Source organism: Octodon degus, unplaced genomic scaffold (genome assembly GCF_000260255.1).
Source record: "Octodon degus isolate 3935 unplaced genomic scaffold, OctDeg1.0 scaffold00052, whole genome shotgun sequence".
Classification (NCBI taxonomy): Eukaryota; Metazoa; Chordata; class Mammalia; order Rodentia; family Octodontidae; genus Octodon; species Octodon degus.
Window position 1 is genome coordinate 13,088,691 of NW_004524628.1, and position 15,703 is coordinate 13,104,393.

The 15,703-nt window shown below is 53.9% G+C and overlaps 1 protein-coding gene across 1 annotated transcript in view; it reads left to right on the top strand.

Annotated features, from left to right (window-relative positions):
* Nucleotides 1–8,392: 8,392 nt before the first annotated feature.
* The window catches only part of Sh3rf3 (SH3 domain containing ring finger 3), a 174,117-nt gene continuing 166,806 nt past the window's right edge, over nucleotides 8,393–15,703 (top strand). The window contains exon 1 of the mRNA XM_023717374.1: nucleotides 8,393–9,292. Coding sequence (XP_023573142.1) covers nucleotides 8,393–9,292 — 900 coding nt within the window. The remainder of the gene's footprint in view (nucleotides 9,293–15,703) is intronic.

Genomic DNA, 15,703 nt, shown 5'->3' on the forward strand with positions numbered 1-15,703 from the left:
GGCTCTGTACCAACTGTTCTTTACAGCAGACCCTGTGAACAGGAGCTGGACACGGCTGACTTTCCTCCAGGCTCCTGTCCCTCACTTGCCTCACCTCCATCTCCAGGCCTTCCCTCATCTGAGATGCTGACGTCACCTAAAGGGTGCTGGGCTCCCCCACACGGGCATTTGGTGCAGTGGCGGCGGTGGCGGCAGCAGGGGCTGCAGCAGCAGCACTAGCAGCAGAAAATGAGTTGCAAGCGAGTTCTGTTCCCAGGAGAGTGTGGGAGTCTCTTCCCTCTGCTCCTGGGGAGTAGAGCTCCCGGTTGTGTCTGCCTCCCTGCATGAGGCAGTGCCTTGGTGAGTGCTGAAGCTGCTGCTGGATGCAGAGTGAGGACGCTGGAGTGATGATGGAAATAGCCAGTGACATTCCCTCTCCTGGGAAGGCAGCAGGCTTCCAGTGTGGCATGCTCGGGTTGTGATCACTATGCCTGGTGTTCAGAGAGGGCCAGAGTATCTTTCTGCGAAACCACAGGCAGATTAGTGTCACCCCACCCAAGTAACATCTGGACCAGAGGAAGGCATCTGTCAGCACCCTGTTCTGGCAATGCTCAGAATTTAGATATTCTATTACCAAAAGCATAGACTTTTTTTTCTAAGTATTTTAGAAAAAATGGCCTACCCTCTTGCCCATGCAAGCTTCCTCTGTGAGCTGACTGTGGCAGAGGCAGCAGAAGCCCCTGAAGTGCATGGCTCTGCTTTCATGGCATGGGCTGGTTTTGGGGTCAGCAGCCCACCTCTTCCTACATGGTGAGGCCTGGTGATTATTTCACATAGATAAGAACAGGGGTGAGGTGTGCTGCCCAGGCTTCCATGATTAGTCACAGGTCCTGTGGATGGAGCAGGGGCTGATAAACCAAACTGCAGGCTAGGCTGTGGGCTTGGGTCACCACCTGCAGAGTATTTGCACAATAATGGTTTCACCCTGGCCAGGAGCCAGAGGTCAACTTGCATTGTGTTAAGTCATGGACACAGGGCTGGCTAACTACAGTAGGTGGAGGACAAGCAGGGTCCAACCGTGGGGAACTGGTACACAGTTGAGGGTTCACTCGCTAGGAACTAAAGCCCAGGAGAGGACCCAGGACCAGGAACTAGAGCAAGGTGACTGTTCACTACTTGAGCACTAGAGCCTGGGAAAGGGGCCAGGCACTGGGAACTAGAGCACAAGCAAGGGCTCAAGCACTGAGTAGATCTGTGTGATAATCCACACATAAGGAACCAGAGCCCAGGGGTACAATCAGTGGTATAATCACTGGGACACAGAGCTTGGGAGATTGCCCAGTGTGCAGGCACTAGAGCCCTTGGGGGGTATAGTCACCAAGACCTGGAGTGCAGTGGTGGTCCAGTCACTAGAACTAGAGCCCAGGAGAGGACCCAGTGAGCAGCAAGCAGAGCTCAGGGGACCCTCCAGTCACAGGGCTCAGCGACTGGCAACCAGAGCTTTGGCTGCTCAGTCACCAGGAAACAGGCTCGGTTGTGTTGGCTGATACAGGGTGTCAACTTGGCTGAATCACCTCTGGAGTTCTCAGTGGGGGCTTAGCCCTGCAGGTGGGCAGGGCCCAGGAACTGAGAAAGGCTTCCTGCTGCCCTGCCCCGCTTCCATGCAGAACTCCCAGTTTTCAGAGGAGCTTGACCTTGGCAGCTGCGCCACTTTGGAGGAGCTATGATCACTGGTCTTCCATCTTCACAATGAGTGTAGAAGGAAGAAAGAGGCTTGATGGACGCCGCAGCTGCTGCTGCTCCTCCTCTGCTCTTCATTGTTTTCTGCCGCATGAACTGCTGCTGCTTGCCTTGGAGCTAGCGGAATATGGACTGAACCCTCCAGTAATTGTGAGCTAAATAAACCTTTCCTTCCTTCATTTTGAGTGTCAGGTATTTGTCCCAACAACGAGTAAAAAGTAACTAAGACATGGGTCCAGGAACTGAGAATAACAGCATGGTGAGAAACTGGTGACCAGGGACCAGGGCTGTGGGAGGGCCAGTGCCATCTGCATGCTTCACAAGGAAGATTCAGGGCTCGGAGGGCAGCTCTGCTCTGGATCAATGCATCAAGCACAGCTCGGACAGTGTCTCCCTCCTGGGATCCATGAGCCACCCGTGCTTGGCCACGCAACTCCATGTCTGAATCAGTGCCACCCCTAGGCCTGGGCTTGGCAGCTCCATTTCTCAATCGATGCAACATCATCCTCCACCTCACCTGGACTCTACCTCATCTGCCTTTGACATACTGGCCTTGGCTCTGCTGCACACTGCATTACGTAGAAGCAGGTTTGTGTTTTCAAAGGTTCTACGTAGTTGAAAGCACACCGAATCACACCAGTCCCTCGGAATGGTACTCTCACCCAGGGCACCACTCTGAGGATCAGGACGTGACTACAGTAACCTTGGGACTGAAATGGAAAGGAGATCACTGTTTCCTCTGGTAGTGACATGCACAGGGTTGAATTTGAGCTTTGTGCCCCACCACAGTCACATGGGGGCTCTGTCACCTTTAGCATTTCATGGTGAGTCCATGGCCAGAAGGAGATTGCAAACTTAATATTTTTCCCCCCAAAAGATGGCAGCCGTGTTTCCAACCTGGGGTGCACCTGGCCCAGTTAACTTCAGCATTGCCTTTTGATGACAGATGATGGAGCCCTACAAGTGCTGATCCTGTTCCGGACACGAGTAAGTGAGCAGGCTGCGGAGTTCACACCAGGCTCCTGTTGTGGGGCTGTAAGAGCAAGCAGGCGACTGGGCTCCCAGCAGGCGCCTTTTGTGGTTGTGTGAGACTGAGCAGGCTGCAGAGTGCACATGCTGATGATCTGCTGGCACCTGTAAACAGAAGTGCTGATTTCAAACACCCAGGCAGCCACATGAACAGGCAGTCTGCTTCACTGCAGCGTTTAGAGGCGGGAACAGGGGTAAATTTCCCAGGAGGGGACTCCTGCTCCCAGCATCAGCACGAGGCTGCTGTCACAGGGGAGGCGGTGGGCTCTCCCTATCTCCCTGCAGCTTTAGTTGAGCACTGTTGCTGCCCACACGAAGCTTTCCTGGAAGGTGTCATCTGGCTGTGCAGGAGTCTCTGAACTGGCTTTGTGATAAATGTCCCATGCCCCCTGCCCCTTTTGGTGCAGCAGCCCTGGGGGAGATTCCTGACAGCCTCAGCCTCTGATGTCTTCTATGTATGTGTAGCGGCTGGATCCATGCTTAAGCACAGCTCAGAAGGAGAAAAACCTTGCAGATTTATAATTTCCATCCTCCCTCAGCAGGGGCCAAAGCCTTCCTATCTGTGAAAAATTCTATTACTTGCTCCCTCCAGATTGATTATTCTGCTTTATGTTCCATCTCCCTCAAAAAGGTCTCACATTTTTCTGGAAAGCAGTACAGTATTATTTCTAACTGACAATCTCCCCGCAGATGATTTAGGATATATGTCTGCCAAGGTGTGGATTCAAGTATTAAGTATTATTCAATGTCAATTATGCTGTGATCATTTTGAAAGCTTTTTATATTCAATTTTATTCATTCTGTTTATGACTATAATATAATTAAGGACTTTTCTTTATTATGTTAAATGCATTATCAGTGCAGTGCTTTAGCTTAATAACTGTACTACGTATACAGGTTTAATTCTCCAAGATTTTGAGCCAAACCAGAATAAAGTGCATTATGTCTCCAAACTGGAAGAAAGACTTTTTTGGAATTCTTTTGAAGATAGTGCAAGAAAACATAGACAACTGCAGGATTATTTTTAATACTGCAGAAGAATTTGAAATATTTTTGTCACAATGCTATGGAAGCTGCAGTTGGAAATGAGGAGAGGGGATACTTCACCAGAGAACATTGTCTTACAGTTGAATAAATTCTAAATGTTTATTAAGATCTTTATATTCCAAAAGGAATATTATTGAATGACCCATTCCATCATTTGATCAAGCTGATGTCCAAAACTTATAATGTCCCCAGTATTGATTCCAAATTCCAAGAGATCCAGACATTTTCAGGGAGCCCATGGTGCTACCCTGAGCTGTGGAAGGACTGTGGAACTCTGCTCATCCACTGGAGTCCTCACATGTCCCAGCTCAGGGGCAGTCACCCTGCTCACTGCTCCTCTGTCAAGGAGAAGGACCCAGGGCAGGGCCCTCACATACCAGGGCTGGGGTGGACAGGGGACTCCCCAAGGGCCAGTGCCCCCAGGGGGGTACTTTCAGCCGGGGCTGCCGCATGGCGCCTCTGCAGGTCACTGCACCCCACTCTGTCTTAGTTTTTTCTGCTTCATGACTCTTCTAGCCCATTCATGGGCACCATGAGAAGTAGGCATGGATTATGCTAGCTCCACTGTAGCCTGCAGGTGGCCTCACTGTCACTCAGCAAGGAGACTAGAAAGGGCTCCATGGAGGTGGAGAGCCAGGTTCCATCCTCAAGATGTCACCCTGGGCCGGCTGCCAGCACCCTCTGACCCATCTTTCCTTGGGTGCTAAGCAGGTGAGAACTGAGCTCTCACCTTCCTCCTCAGCTCCTGATGACCCTGGGCCATGGCTGGCAATCACTCCTTCCTGGTAGGAGGCGCTTCCCAGGGTTCTGCCCAACAGTCCCTCTTTTCCAGGGTGGTACTGTCCCCTCCTTCAACTTTCCTCCTGTCCTGTGGCTGTGTTTTGGCTATGGTCTTCCTCATGAGCTCTAGGCTAGTTTTGTCGAAGCAACAACCTAAGGTTGTTGAATGGATTCTCTTGGACATTGCTGAAACAGAATCCTTAGCACCTGACTTCTTACTCCTGTTATTATGTAGTTTTTTTTTAAGTTGTGGTAAAACACTACATCACATAACATTCACCTAAGTGTGTAGGCTGGCAACACTAGGCACACTGGCACTGTTGTTGTCCCGTGCTATTTTTAATCTGTTAGCTCCAGAGTCCTATGTCACCTGAATCAGAGTTCTCTGGTCTCCAGTGACTATGTGCAGGGCACCCCGAGAAGCCCTCTTCAAAACAGCAGGCACAGGGCCTAGCAGACACCGTGTGCCCACATCCCCTCCGCATGCCACTGCTCACTCTCCCCACCATTCCTGCTTTGCCCTCAGCAGCCTCTCTTTCAGCCTGACACTCACTCTTCTCCTACCTAGCCCAATACTCTATTGCATCCTCTCCGGAGACAGCTCCACATTCTCCTTTGCCTCTCAGGGAAGCAGTTTCCCAAACCCCTGGAAGTGGCACTTTACCCCCCTCTGCTGGCTTTTGGGCCAGGACAGTGCCTGTTACAGGAGTGAGCACCTCCAACCCATCCAGCAAGCCTTCTTCACATGCAGGTAGGGTTCTACCGAAGTCCCTGAACCCAGTATCTGCATCTAGATCCAAATCTCTTGCCAAGCCCAGCCATGGTCCGGCCACCTCCAGGGTGAGCTACTCCAACTGGCCATCTAGGCCTTCCTGATGTCAGGCCTTCCTGATGTCTGGTGGTGCAGAGCTGCAACTGGCAGCCTGCGAGTGCATGAGGGCCAGGGACAGCACGGCCCCAGAAGTAGGTACCACCTGTCTACTACAAAGGCAGGAGGAAGAGACCCTCTCCTTGTGACTTGTGCTTACCCTCCTTCTGGGATGGTGGCTGCTCCATGCCAGTGCTACTCTTCACTGGGTTTAGCTGAAGGCTGTCCCCTGTGATTCCAATTCATCTTGGTTCTCCTCTGTATTATCAGGCTCCTAATAGCAAGCTAGCTATGAGCTCTTATGGTCTGTTCCATTTGATGACAGCTGTCTTATCCCAAGGACCTCTGTGGATCTCTTACTGCTAATAATTTATCAATTAGAGTTTCCAGTTTTAAATAACAGAAGCTGATTCTGATGAATTTAACAAAAAAGCACTAATTAAATAAAATGGGGAAGCCATAGGCTCAATAAGGCTTGGCTAAAGTGGTGGCAGCCTTAGGCAGGCTGCCCACTGGGTTGTGCTGGGCTGCCTGGTAAGAATGGTCTTCCCCCTTGAGATGCCAGGGTGTTCTACCCCAAAGACCCCCAGGAGTGGGTCTGATGGCTGCCTACATGATGGCTGGGACCCCCACGGTCTCCTACCTTGTCTCTCCTCCCCCGGAGCACGTCTAGTGGGGCTGTGCCTGTGCTGAGGCTGAGCTCCACGTCACATTCCCAAGGAGTTCACACACTGGGGCGACCAAAACCCTGACCCATGGCAGCCACATGCTGTCTCAAGTTTTCTCTTCGCTGAGTGGATACTGCTCCTGAATCTAATTTCTCCTAGTTTCTTGGATGAGGCTTCCAGATGCCTCACTACTCTGTCCTCAATTCTGGTGTCCAGTTGGAAGTAACTTTGCAAATGAGGTCTTTTGAGCCCAGAGTACAATGGGATTATTTCTTCTGTGCCCCAGTCCCAAGCTTCCAGGAAGGCATCTGAAGGCATTCCAGGCAGCACCAGATGGGAGGAATCCACTGGCTAAATTACACTGTGGCTTACTGAATCTTCGGTCCTTTCCTGTCTCTGGCTGCTGAGTGAGCCCCCCCAACTCTCCCCCACCTACCGTGTCATAGGCAGGTTAACACACTGACACGGGACTACCTGAAATACCTGCAAGATGGAGTTCACGCTCTAATCCCTCTTACACCTGGCTGTTTCAGCCAGAAATTGCAAACTGGTGGGCTTTTGACCAATCCAGCCACACTTCTACCTTATTCAGCTAATATGGCGTTTGTTGGAGAACTGAACTGGGCTGGCTATTGAGAACCAGAGAGTTCGTATGAAACTCCTGGAAGGCAATGCCTCAGTTACTGCTCCTCTTGCAGGAATGCAACTCCCGACACCTGAAATGTAAACAAGGAAGGGTTTGCTCTGACTCCCGTTTTATTCCAAGGTCCACTGGCTCCAAGGCAGGACAGCATGGTGGAGGATACGACAGAGGAGAGCTACTCACTGCATGGAAGCCAGGACACAGAGGGAAGGGCGGATCTGGGAAGGAGATAAACCCTACCAGGCCAGGCCCCAGTGGTCCACCTCCTCTGACAGGCCTGCCTCCAAATGGAAAGTCAGCTAGAAGCCCCGTGGCTCCGCAGCTTTCCAGAGCCTCACTGTGAGTTCATGGAGCTCTTGGATGACACCCAGACACACCCATGAGTGGCGGAAGATGCTACCACCCTGCTGGTTTTCCTCAGGGCAGTGAGTGGTGGCTGGCTCATTGTAGTCCTCACCACACCCTGTGGGCTCAGCCAGCTACTACACTAAGTCAGGGCCCTGTCTGCTCTGTGCGTGTGGCCTGGGCGCAGGAATGTGGGGTGGGGTGCAGCAGGATTGTAGTGCAGGCAGGGAAGCAGGCAGGGTGGGCTGAGGGTGCAGAAGCAGACATGGGGCTCTGGGCTCCAGAAGGGCAACTGGAGACTCAGTCCTTTCTTGGGTGACCGTTAAGGTGCTGCCAGGTTTCACTCGGTCTGCTCCCTAATACACACTGAAGCACGATAACCGTGGGTCCACGTCAGTGCACAGCCCTGGTACCACAGCAGCAGGGCTCTACACTTCTAGGCTGTGGTGGCAATGGCAGAGCCTCTCCAGCAGCTGGTGCTGCTTGTGAACTTTGCCCGCTTCCTGCCATGTGGGTGGCAGCGCAGGCAGGAGTACTGGAGGCGAAGGTACTAGTCAACATCTAAGGAAGGGCGGAGCCCAGGCTTTGACTGTGTTAGTCCAGCCATCTTCTGGCCCTTCTCCACGGCCTCCTGGCTGTTCCTGAGCAGACCTCTGAGCGCCAAGTCTGCTCTGTGGACATCTGTGCTCTGGGCTGGATATTCTTCTCCACCGCCTGCTTTGAGCACAGAACTCATCAGAGAGCCTTTCCGTTGAGAGGTACCGCGCTGGAGGCCCGAAGCCGGATAGCTCAGCACGTGTGGAATGGAGGGGGGTACTGAGATCCCTAGTGGGCGTTGGGCGGAGACGCGCTTCAGCCCTTCACCACCATTCGCCTCTCTGTGCACCTGCCCAGCACGGAGGATTGTGCCTGGCTCACAGACGGATTCTACTCTCTGTTGTGCGACTCCACACATCATGTTTTCCGTTGGGAAAATTTAAGTCCAGGCACAAAGGTGAGTTTCACTTGCTCTTGCGTAAAATGAAGTTAAAAATTACTCTCACAGGGCTGTGCAGACGACTACATAGATTGCTGCACAGGCTCACTCCTGGCATCTGCACTACCACAAAAACTGTATTACTTTTTCCTTTATCTTGTAAATACTAGGCCTTGGAGATGTCTAACGGTCGCGCGGGCCGGCGTTGCGACTTCGAGGCGGCCACGAGGGGGCAGCGCGCGGCAGGGAATGCAGGCGAGGCCGGCACGCTCACGCCCTCTGACCCCAGCGCGTGCGTCTAGCGCCTGGGGGGGGGGATGCGTGTCCCCGGGGAACCCCCTCCCAGCAGGCGCTGTCACGTGCGCACCCCGCCTCAGGGGCCCGGAGCCGGCTCCTCCTGCAGTCGGAGGAGGAGGCCCAGGCATCGCCAGGTCCCCAGCCGCTTGCCAGTGCCCACAGAGTGCACAGTAGGGGCAGCGCCTCCGAACTTTCCCGCGCAGCACAGGGTCGGGGGAGCGGGCCGAGCTGCGTGCACAGAGCTCTGCTGGGCGCAGGAGGGAGCGCGCGCCCCCGCGCACGAGCCTGCGGCCCCGAAGGGCTCGCGTGGGGGCGCCGTGGGGGAGCGCGCACGCTGTCAGCAGAGGCGGGCGCCCGGCCGCCCGCCGGGCGCGCGGGGACCTTACCGAGTGCGGGGACAGGTGTCGCCGCTGGGCTGCGCCCGCCGAAGGAGAGCAAGAGGCGGAGGAGGAGTGGAGGCGGCGCCGCGCTCCCCACGCTGCTGGGGGTGCCCGGCCGTGCGCGTCCAGGGCCGGGCGGCAGCTAAGGCGCGGGTTGCGCGCGACGGGCACGGGCCGCGCGCGGACATGGATGAGTCCTCGCTGCTGGACCTGCTGGAGTGCGCCGTGTGCCTGGAGCGCCTGGACACCACCGCCAAGGTTCTGCCCTGCCAGCACACCTTCTGCCGCCGGTGCCTGGAGAGCATCGTGTGCTCGCGCCGCGAGCTGCGCTGCCCCGAGTGTCGCATCCTGGTGGGCTGCGGCGTGGATGAGCTGCCCGCCAACATCCTGCTCGTGCGCCTGCTAGACGGCCTGCGCTGTCGGCCCCGAGCGGGCTGCGGTCCTGGCCCTGGCCCTGGCCTGCCTGCGCCCCCTGGCCCCTCAGCGCCTCTAGGTGCTCCCTGCGGGCCTGCCGCGGGCAGAAGTGCCACAGCGGCAAAGGTAAGTACCTGCGCGGGAGGGGCTGTCGGGCTCTGCGCCTCTTCTCCAACTTTGCTTTTCTCTGGGGACCCCCAGCTCCCACCCCACACTGCGGGCAACCCTGGCCAGACACTGGCCACTTGGTCACTGGTGAGCTTCACTTTCCCTCCTTTGTTGAACCTGTTTCTTTACTCTTTTCATTTCCCCAGAGAGAACCTTTTCCCCCTGGTCTCTTGACTCTCCCCCTGCGCCCCTCAGCTGTTGGAGAAAAGTTGGAGCTTGATGTTTCCCTTATTCTGATGGCTGCAGGAGAGGGTGTGGGCTCCTGCCTCTGTGTCTGGTTGGGAGAAAAGGGGAGGGGCCCTGGGGAGAGCAGGCTACTCTGTTTTAGAGAGGGGGCAGCTATTCTGGGGGTCTTCAGCCCTTCTGGGCTTGGCGGGTCATCATAGAACCACTGACCTCCCTTGCACCTTTAGGCAGGGCTGCGGGCCGCGGGCTGTTGTTCAGACTGTGATTATTATTGTGCGTCTGCACTGGCCAGCTGTAGCTGCCTCGGTCTGTGCACAGACCTCTTTTGGAGAGCTTGGTGGTCCGGTTTCCAATCTTCTTGTTCGAGTCACCACACTCCCCCTGTCACCTGGGGTCACTCATGGGGTGCTGCTTGGAGTGGAATACACCTATTACACCTCTACCCTCTTTCCATGACTTCTCTGATGAAGAAGAGCACGTGTAAAGGTTGATGGAATGTATTCTTGGTATGCCAGAACTACTTGCTTTACAAGCACAGCCAGATCCTGCTACCCTGTCCATGCAGGGAGTTGGTGTTTACTGTGACATGCGAGGTCCTGAGGGGCTGGGAATCTCTGAACCATGCAGCCCCAGAAGGGCACCCGGGTGGGGAGCTGGTACCAGCTCCAGGCTTGGGTCCAAGGCCACACTTTCTGAATTGGGTTTTCCCCGGGGCCAGGAAAGAGTGGATGATCCAACCCAGAAGGTTAGGGAATATTCCCACTTGGGCTTGCTGCTGGAGGGGAGCTTGTTCCTTTTTGGTTTTCATTGTGATTGAATCTAGCTACGTGCTCCAGTTAGGGATCTCCAAACTTTTCTTTCCTGTTCTTGCTGCTTTTAATGTAAAAATTTTTATTTGTAAAATAAGCAGGTTGCTTCCTGCTTCAATAATTACGTGATTTTTTTTTTTTTTTGAGCTATGCTTCTGGTAAATGTTCTTTCTTTGTTTTTGAGACAGCATCATTCAGGCTGGCCTTGCACTCACTATTTAGTCTAGGTGGGCTTCAAACTCATGGTGGTTCTCCTGCCTCAGCTTCCCCAGTGCTGGAGTGTCAGATGTATGCCACCATGTTTGGCTTCTGGCAAATATCAAGGCCCTTTGGTGGCCATATATTTACAGAGGCCCTCCCTGTTGATCTTGGAGAAACTGTGTGTGGCCAGGAGGTGGCCTCTGCCATGCTGAAGGCCTAGGCTTGAGGTGCACAGCAGTGGACATTTACAAGAGTTAAAAACCAAGGTTAGTGACAGGGAACTGAGGTGTGGCCAGCTAGGGTTTGAGACTGTGGGTGGCTTTCTAAATGGGCACATGGTTTTGCTCATAACTTGCTGCACTTTGGGGAATCCTGAGAGCACGTGCTGTCTGTCTCTTTTTGCTCTGTCAGCTGGAGCAGTCCTCTGTCATCTTAAGCCGCCTCCCAGGGATTAGGTTCTGGTTGCTGGGGAGTCTGAATCAGCTGAATACTGTCATTGATTATTTGCAGGAGGAAAAATTGGTGGAAGAGGAGATTATAATACTGTCCGGCCCTTCACCCCAGATCCCTTGGTTACCCAAGAGTCCGGGGCACCGTGTCTCTGCCGGGCAGCAGTGCTAGGTCTAGGGCACCCTGTCAGGATGGGGAGGAGCATGGGCCTGAGTAGAGTCCCAGAAGGCACCTGCACTTCTGCAAGCAGGGACTTCAGGTGGACTTTGCATCTGGACAGGTGTCTGGCGTTTTCTTCACACTGTCTGTGCAGATACCTGCAAGCCGATCCTGGTGCCGCTGCTGAGTTAATAGACGGCTCTTGTCCCCTCACTCAGCAGGTCCCAGATTTGCCCTAGTGGGAGTGACCGTGAGCATGTAGGCTCCAGTTTTCCTGGTGGACACTCCTTAGACCCCGGGGTCCCGCCAGCTGGGATGTGTAAACTTGGTAGCTCTACAGAGACACAGATAGCTCTGGACATGTCTGCTGCGTGAATTTGGTTACACAGTGGGGTTTTTGTGTGCAAAATTTGTCACTTCTGTCTGGCTTCACTTGTATTGGTTTCACCTGGAGTCCTCCAGGCTGGTGGTCAGCATGGCTGCTTGGCTCCACTTTCATGGGGGTGAAGATGAGCCTGTTTGGGAGTCAGTGATGCCACCCTTGAACATTTCAGAGCGTGTTCACACCCCCCTTGCCTGGAACTGGCATTGCCAATCTCTGCCTTGACCTTTGCGGAACACAGTGTGTGTGGCTGCTAAGTCACCCTTGAGAGTTTTGTTTTCACGGTACTGCCAAGCACGGCAATTGCCAGTGTGTGCTAAGTTTCTCAGCCTAATTTACTTGTTAATTCTTTTCATGATTTTGGAAAAGAACCCCTTTAACACTCCAGAGCTGTGTTGAGGGAACTGTTTTAGGACAGTCTGTCTTGCTAAGAAAGATTTTGCAAGGGTGGAGAGTGCAGCTCAGTGGGGACCATTGGCTTAGCATGCAGGAGGCCCCGGCTTCCCTTCCAAGTACTGCAGCAGACAAGAAAGGACACTGCTGCAGGGTTTGGTGGCTCCATGTCAAGTAACTCAGAGGTTGCTTTTTAGTGTGGAAGATTTAATATGGACCCAGACATAAGACAGTTCCAATTCTCTTATGATGTTTGATTTTCAGCACTCCTTGCCTGTGTCCAGGCACATGCAGAACTTACTGAGTGGCTCTGGTGGGCCAGATCTTCTGCCCTTGGGAGCCCTGTGCGCACAGCCTGACCTTAGCCCAGGCTCTGTAAGGTTTCAAGGATGGACAGTTACACACATCAGGGAACTAAAGAAAGTGTGGGTGCTGCCTTTGGTAAATGTAGCCTTTAGACCCTGCTTTGTTTGAATTGGGGTTGTTTTCTTCCCTTTGTGATACTAGGAAGGAATCCAGGGTTTGCATGAGCCAGGCTGGTGCCCACCACTGAGCCACACACACCAGAGTATCCTGAGGTTCATGGGATACGCTTAGATCAGGCCCAGAAATCTCTTCTGTATCCTTCAGACCGTGGAACTAGGGCCTGACCGTGGAAAAGGTGAGCCACATTATGTGTGGTGGGTACGGCATTGTACACACACTCATGTATGTGGTGCTTTGACCTTTGCACGCAGGGCTCAGGGCCTTGAGTCCAGGTTGTGAGGTGCAAACATCAAGCCACAGCTAGCACCGACAGATGCCTGTTTCTTTCCTTCTTGTGGAGCAGGAGGTCAGAGACTGCCAGGGAGTTCTGAGTGGTGCATCCTTCTGGATCGTAGGTAGTGCCTCCCCTGCTGTGTTTTATGTTCTTGTTCACACCTGATTTGGCCGTTTTGAAGCAACCTGCCTTGGTTGAGTCTTTCTGAGGAGCCATCTCTGTCTTCTAAGGGCAATATTTTCTTTCTTTGCACGCAGCTTCCTCAGTTACATAATGTTTAATGAAAGTATATTTTTAATGTTAGGAGGACAACTTGCATAAACATGATTGGAACAAGGAGGATTGGTGCCTGGTGAGGGCGGTGCCTTGGCATTGTGAGGGAACATCCCATCCACGAGGTGCTGAGGGCACTGCCTGGGCCAGCTGCTCACTGACTGTGGCCCAGGTGGAGGTATAGTGGTGTCTGGAAGCAGATGGCTCTGTGCTTTGATGGTGACAGTTGGGATCGTCCCTGAGCAGCTGTAGAGCACGTGCTCCAGAATGCTGGAAGTGCCCTTGTGTGGAGCTAGCGGTGTCCTGGTGTGAGTGGGTTGGGACCATGCTGAGGTCTCTGCAGGTCCAGGAGCCCGGAGTGAGCTAGGCGGGGTGTGACCTGCATCTGTGCTGCTTGCCGTGTGACTGGTCTTGGGCATGGAGGCTGTGGGGAAAGTCTAGCAGTAGGGGCTAGGTGGCTCGCAGGGTTGGCAGTGCTGTGACAGTGGAGCCATAGCATGTCCTTTCCAGAAGGCCCCACTGTGTGGAGACAGTACCTTTGGGCTTACAGCCGCACCACGAGTCATGCCCAAGGCTGCAGAAGCCCAGGGCCCACAGCAAGGGTTGTGTCTGTGTGGTTGTGATGCAGCCCTGTAGACTTGCATGTCTTTGCACACGCATGGTGTGGTGTGGGAGCATGGGGATGTGGGTCGTCCCCACGTGTGTGTTGGCCTGTATTGGGGGCAGGATCTCAGGTGGTTACAAGTGTTCTAGCCAAGTGGCTGAGCCTGCTTCACCTGCTCAATTGCTCAGGATTTGTCTTTGTTGTCGGAGGCAGTGCTCCTGATCTTCTGAGCGCTGTTACAGTGAAAAGCAAAGGTGCTCAGGACGCAGTAGGGTCAGGAGCTGCTGCTGTAGGGTGGCTGCTCTCGCCAGGCCCCTCTGGCCCGCAGCCCCCTCCTCAGTCTGCAGGCCCCTCACTTGCTGCAGCCCTGGGAGCCCAGCTGCTCTCAGGATGGGTCAGAATAGAATTCCCCTGGGGCTTTCTTTGGGAAGCTGCAGGCCTGGGGAGCACAGATGCTCTGTGCAGGACCATGGCCAGCTCCTGTGAGCTTCATGGCAGCCTGTGGCGGGTGAGACGTGCTCGCTGTCCAGGTTGTAGTGGGCGTTAACTGACTCTCAGAACGGAGTGTCGAGCCAGAGATGGTGTGATGTGTGGTGATCCACCTTGCTGCACTGACATGGGTGTCCCTTGGCCACCAGTGAGGCTTTGGGGCACAGGTGGCAGGTCAGTGGCCCCTGCAGGTGCTGCCTCCTTCCAGCTCTGCTTGGGCCCCAAGGGCCAAGGGTGGTCAGATGCCGTTGTCCTTGGAGACTTGCCGTGCTTTGTAGTGCTCCCCCGCTCTGCCTCATGTGTGTGTACCCGCGTACGACACTGTGACTATGTGCAAAATAGGACTTTACGACTTTTGCATTTCTGTCTAATGGAATGTGTGTGGATCCGCCCACATGAGTTCATTTGCGAGGAATTAGGAGTCACCACAGGAGCTCAGTTCAATGAAAGTAGAGAAAGAATTTAGAAATGTGCTCCCCCAAGGGCAATGCAAATGCGCAGAGCCAGGGAGACCTCACTGTGTGTCAGAGGAAGGGGACCCAGAAAGTAGTGGGTGCATTCTCTTCTCTGTCTTCTGGAGTGTTACACACTAGGCAACCCACCAGTACTCCAGTGGTGGGGTGCTGGGTATGAGGATAGAAGTTGTAGTGGTCTTTGTTGATAATACAATGTAATTTTTTCCCTCTTAGTTAAGAGGCCAGAAATGCTGCCGAGATGTGCCTGCCATTATCTTCCTATTCTATCTTCTGTCTCTCAGTGCCAGGCATTGGGCCTGGGACCCTACCTACGGAAAGCAAGAGCTCTGCGCCTGAGACCTGTGCCCCTCAGCCTTCTGGTGGAGATTTCTGATGAGGAAAGTGGGCTGGATGAGTGGGGACTTCCTGGGTTTGCAACCAGTTCCCACCTCTCCAAGTTTCTTCTTTCAGTGTCCTGATTGATCAGACAAGGGCTTTGCATACTTCCTCCCTGGAGTGCTTCTTCCAGGTGGGATGGAAGTCTGTAGAGGTGTTGGGGAGGGCCTCTTCTGCAGCTGTGAGCTTTCTAAGGAAACTTGCAGCTGGTTTCTTGGTTCCCCTGCGGCGTGGTAATGCAGATGGTACCTTGTGGAGGTGTCTGGCACCTGCCTTACTGTGGGCCTTGCAATGTGGAGGTCAGGGGCTTCTTTGATGTTGAGAAATTGTCTTTTAGCCCCAACACTCCTGAGGTGAAAATCAATAGGGTGACTCATGTAGGGTAAGTCATGATGATGGGAGGCTGTATTTTACTTACTGGTTGAGCCAAGAGATCCTGGGGAGAATCCCAGGTGAGGGAGCCAGCACATCTCGTTGTCACCCTGGGTTCTCATGGGCAGCTGCTGTCACTTTAAAAGAGAGATAGTGACTCCTCTGAAGCCATGCCAGCCACTGTTTCACTTCAGCTGAAGTATTTAAGCAGCTCTTTGCAGGGGCCTGGGCGGCCACATCAGGGACGGGTTGTCTGCTTCAAGTCTGGTGTGTAGAGCGCCTTCACCCCAGGGGTGCAGAGAGAGAGGACATATGCATGCAGAGTCAGAGCATGCAGACCCTGGCCAGGTGGAGGAGAGTTTACCCTGGAGCTGGCAAGATGGACTGTTGGTGCCCTGGGCCACAGCAGGGAAAAAGCCCTGGGCCAGAATGGGTTTCTT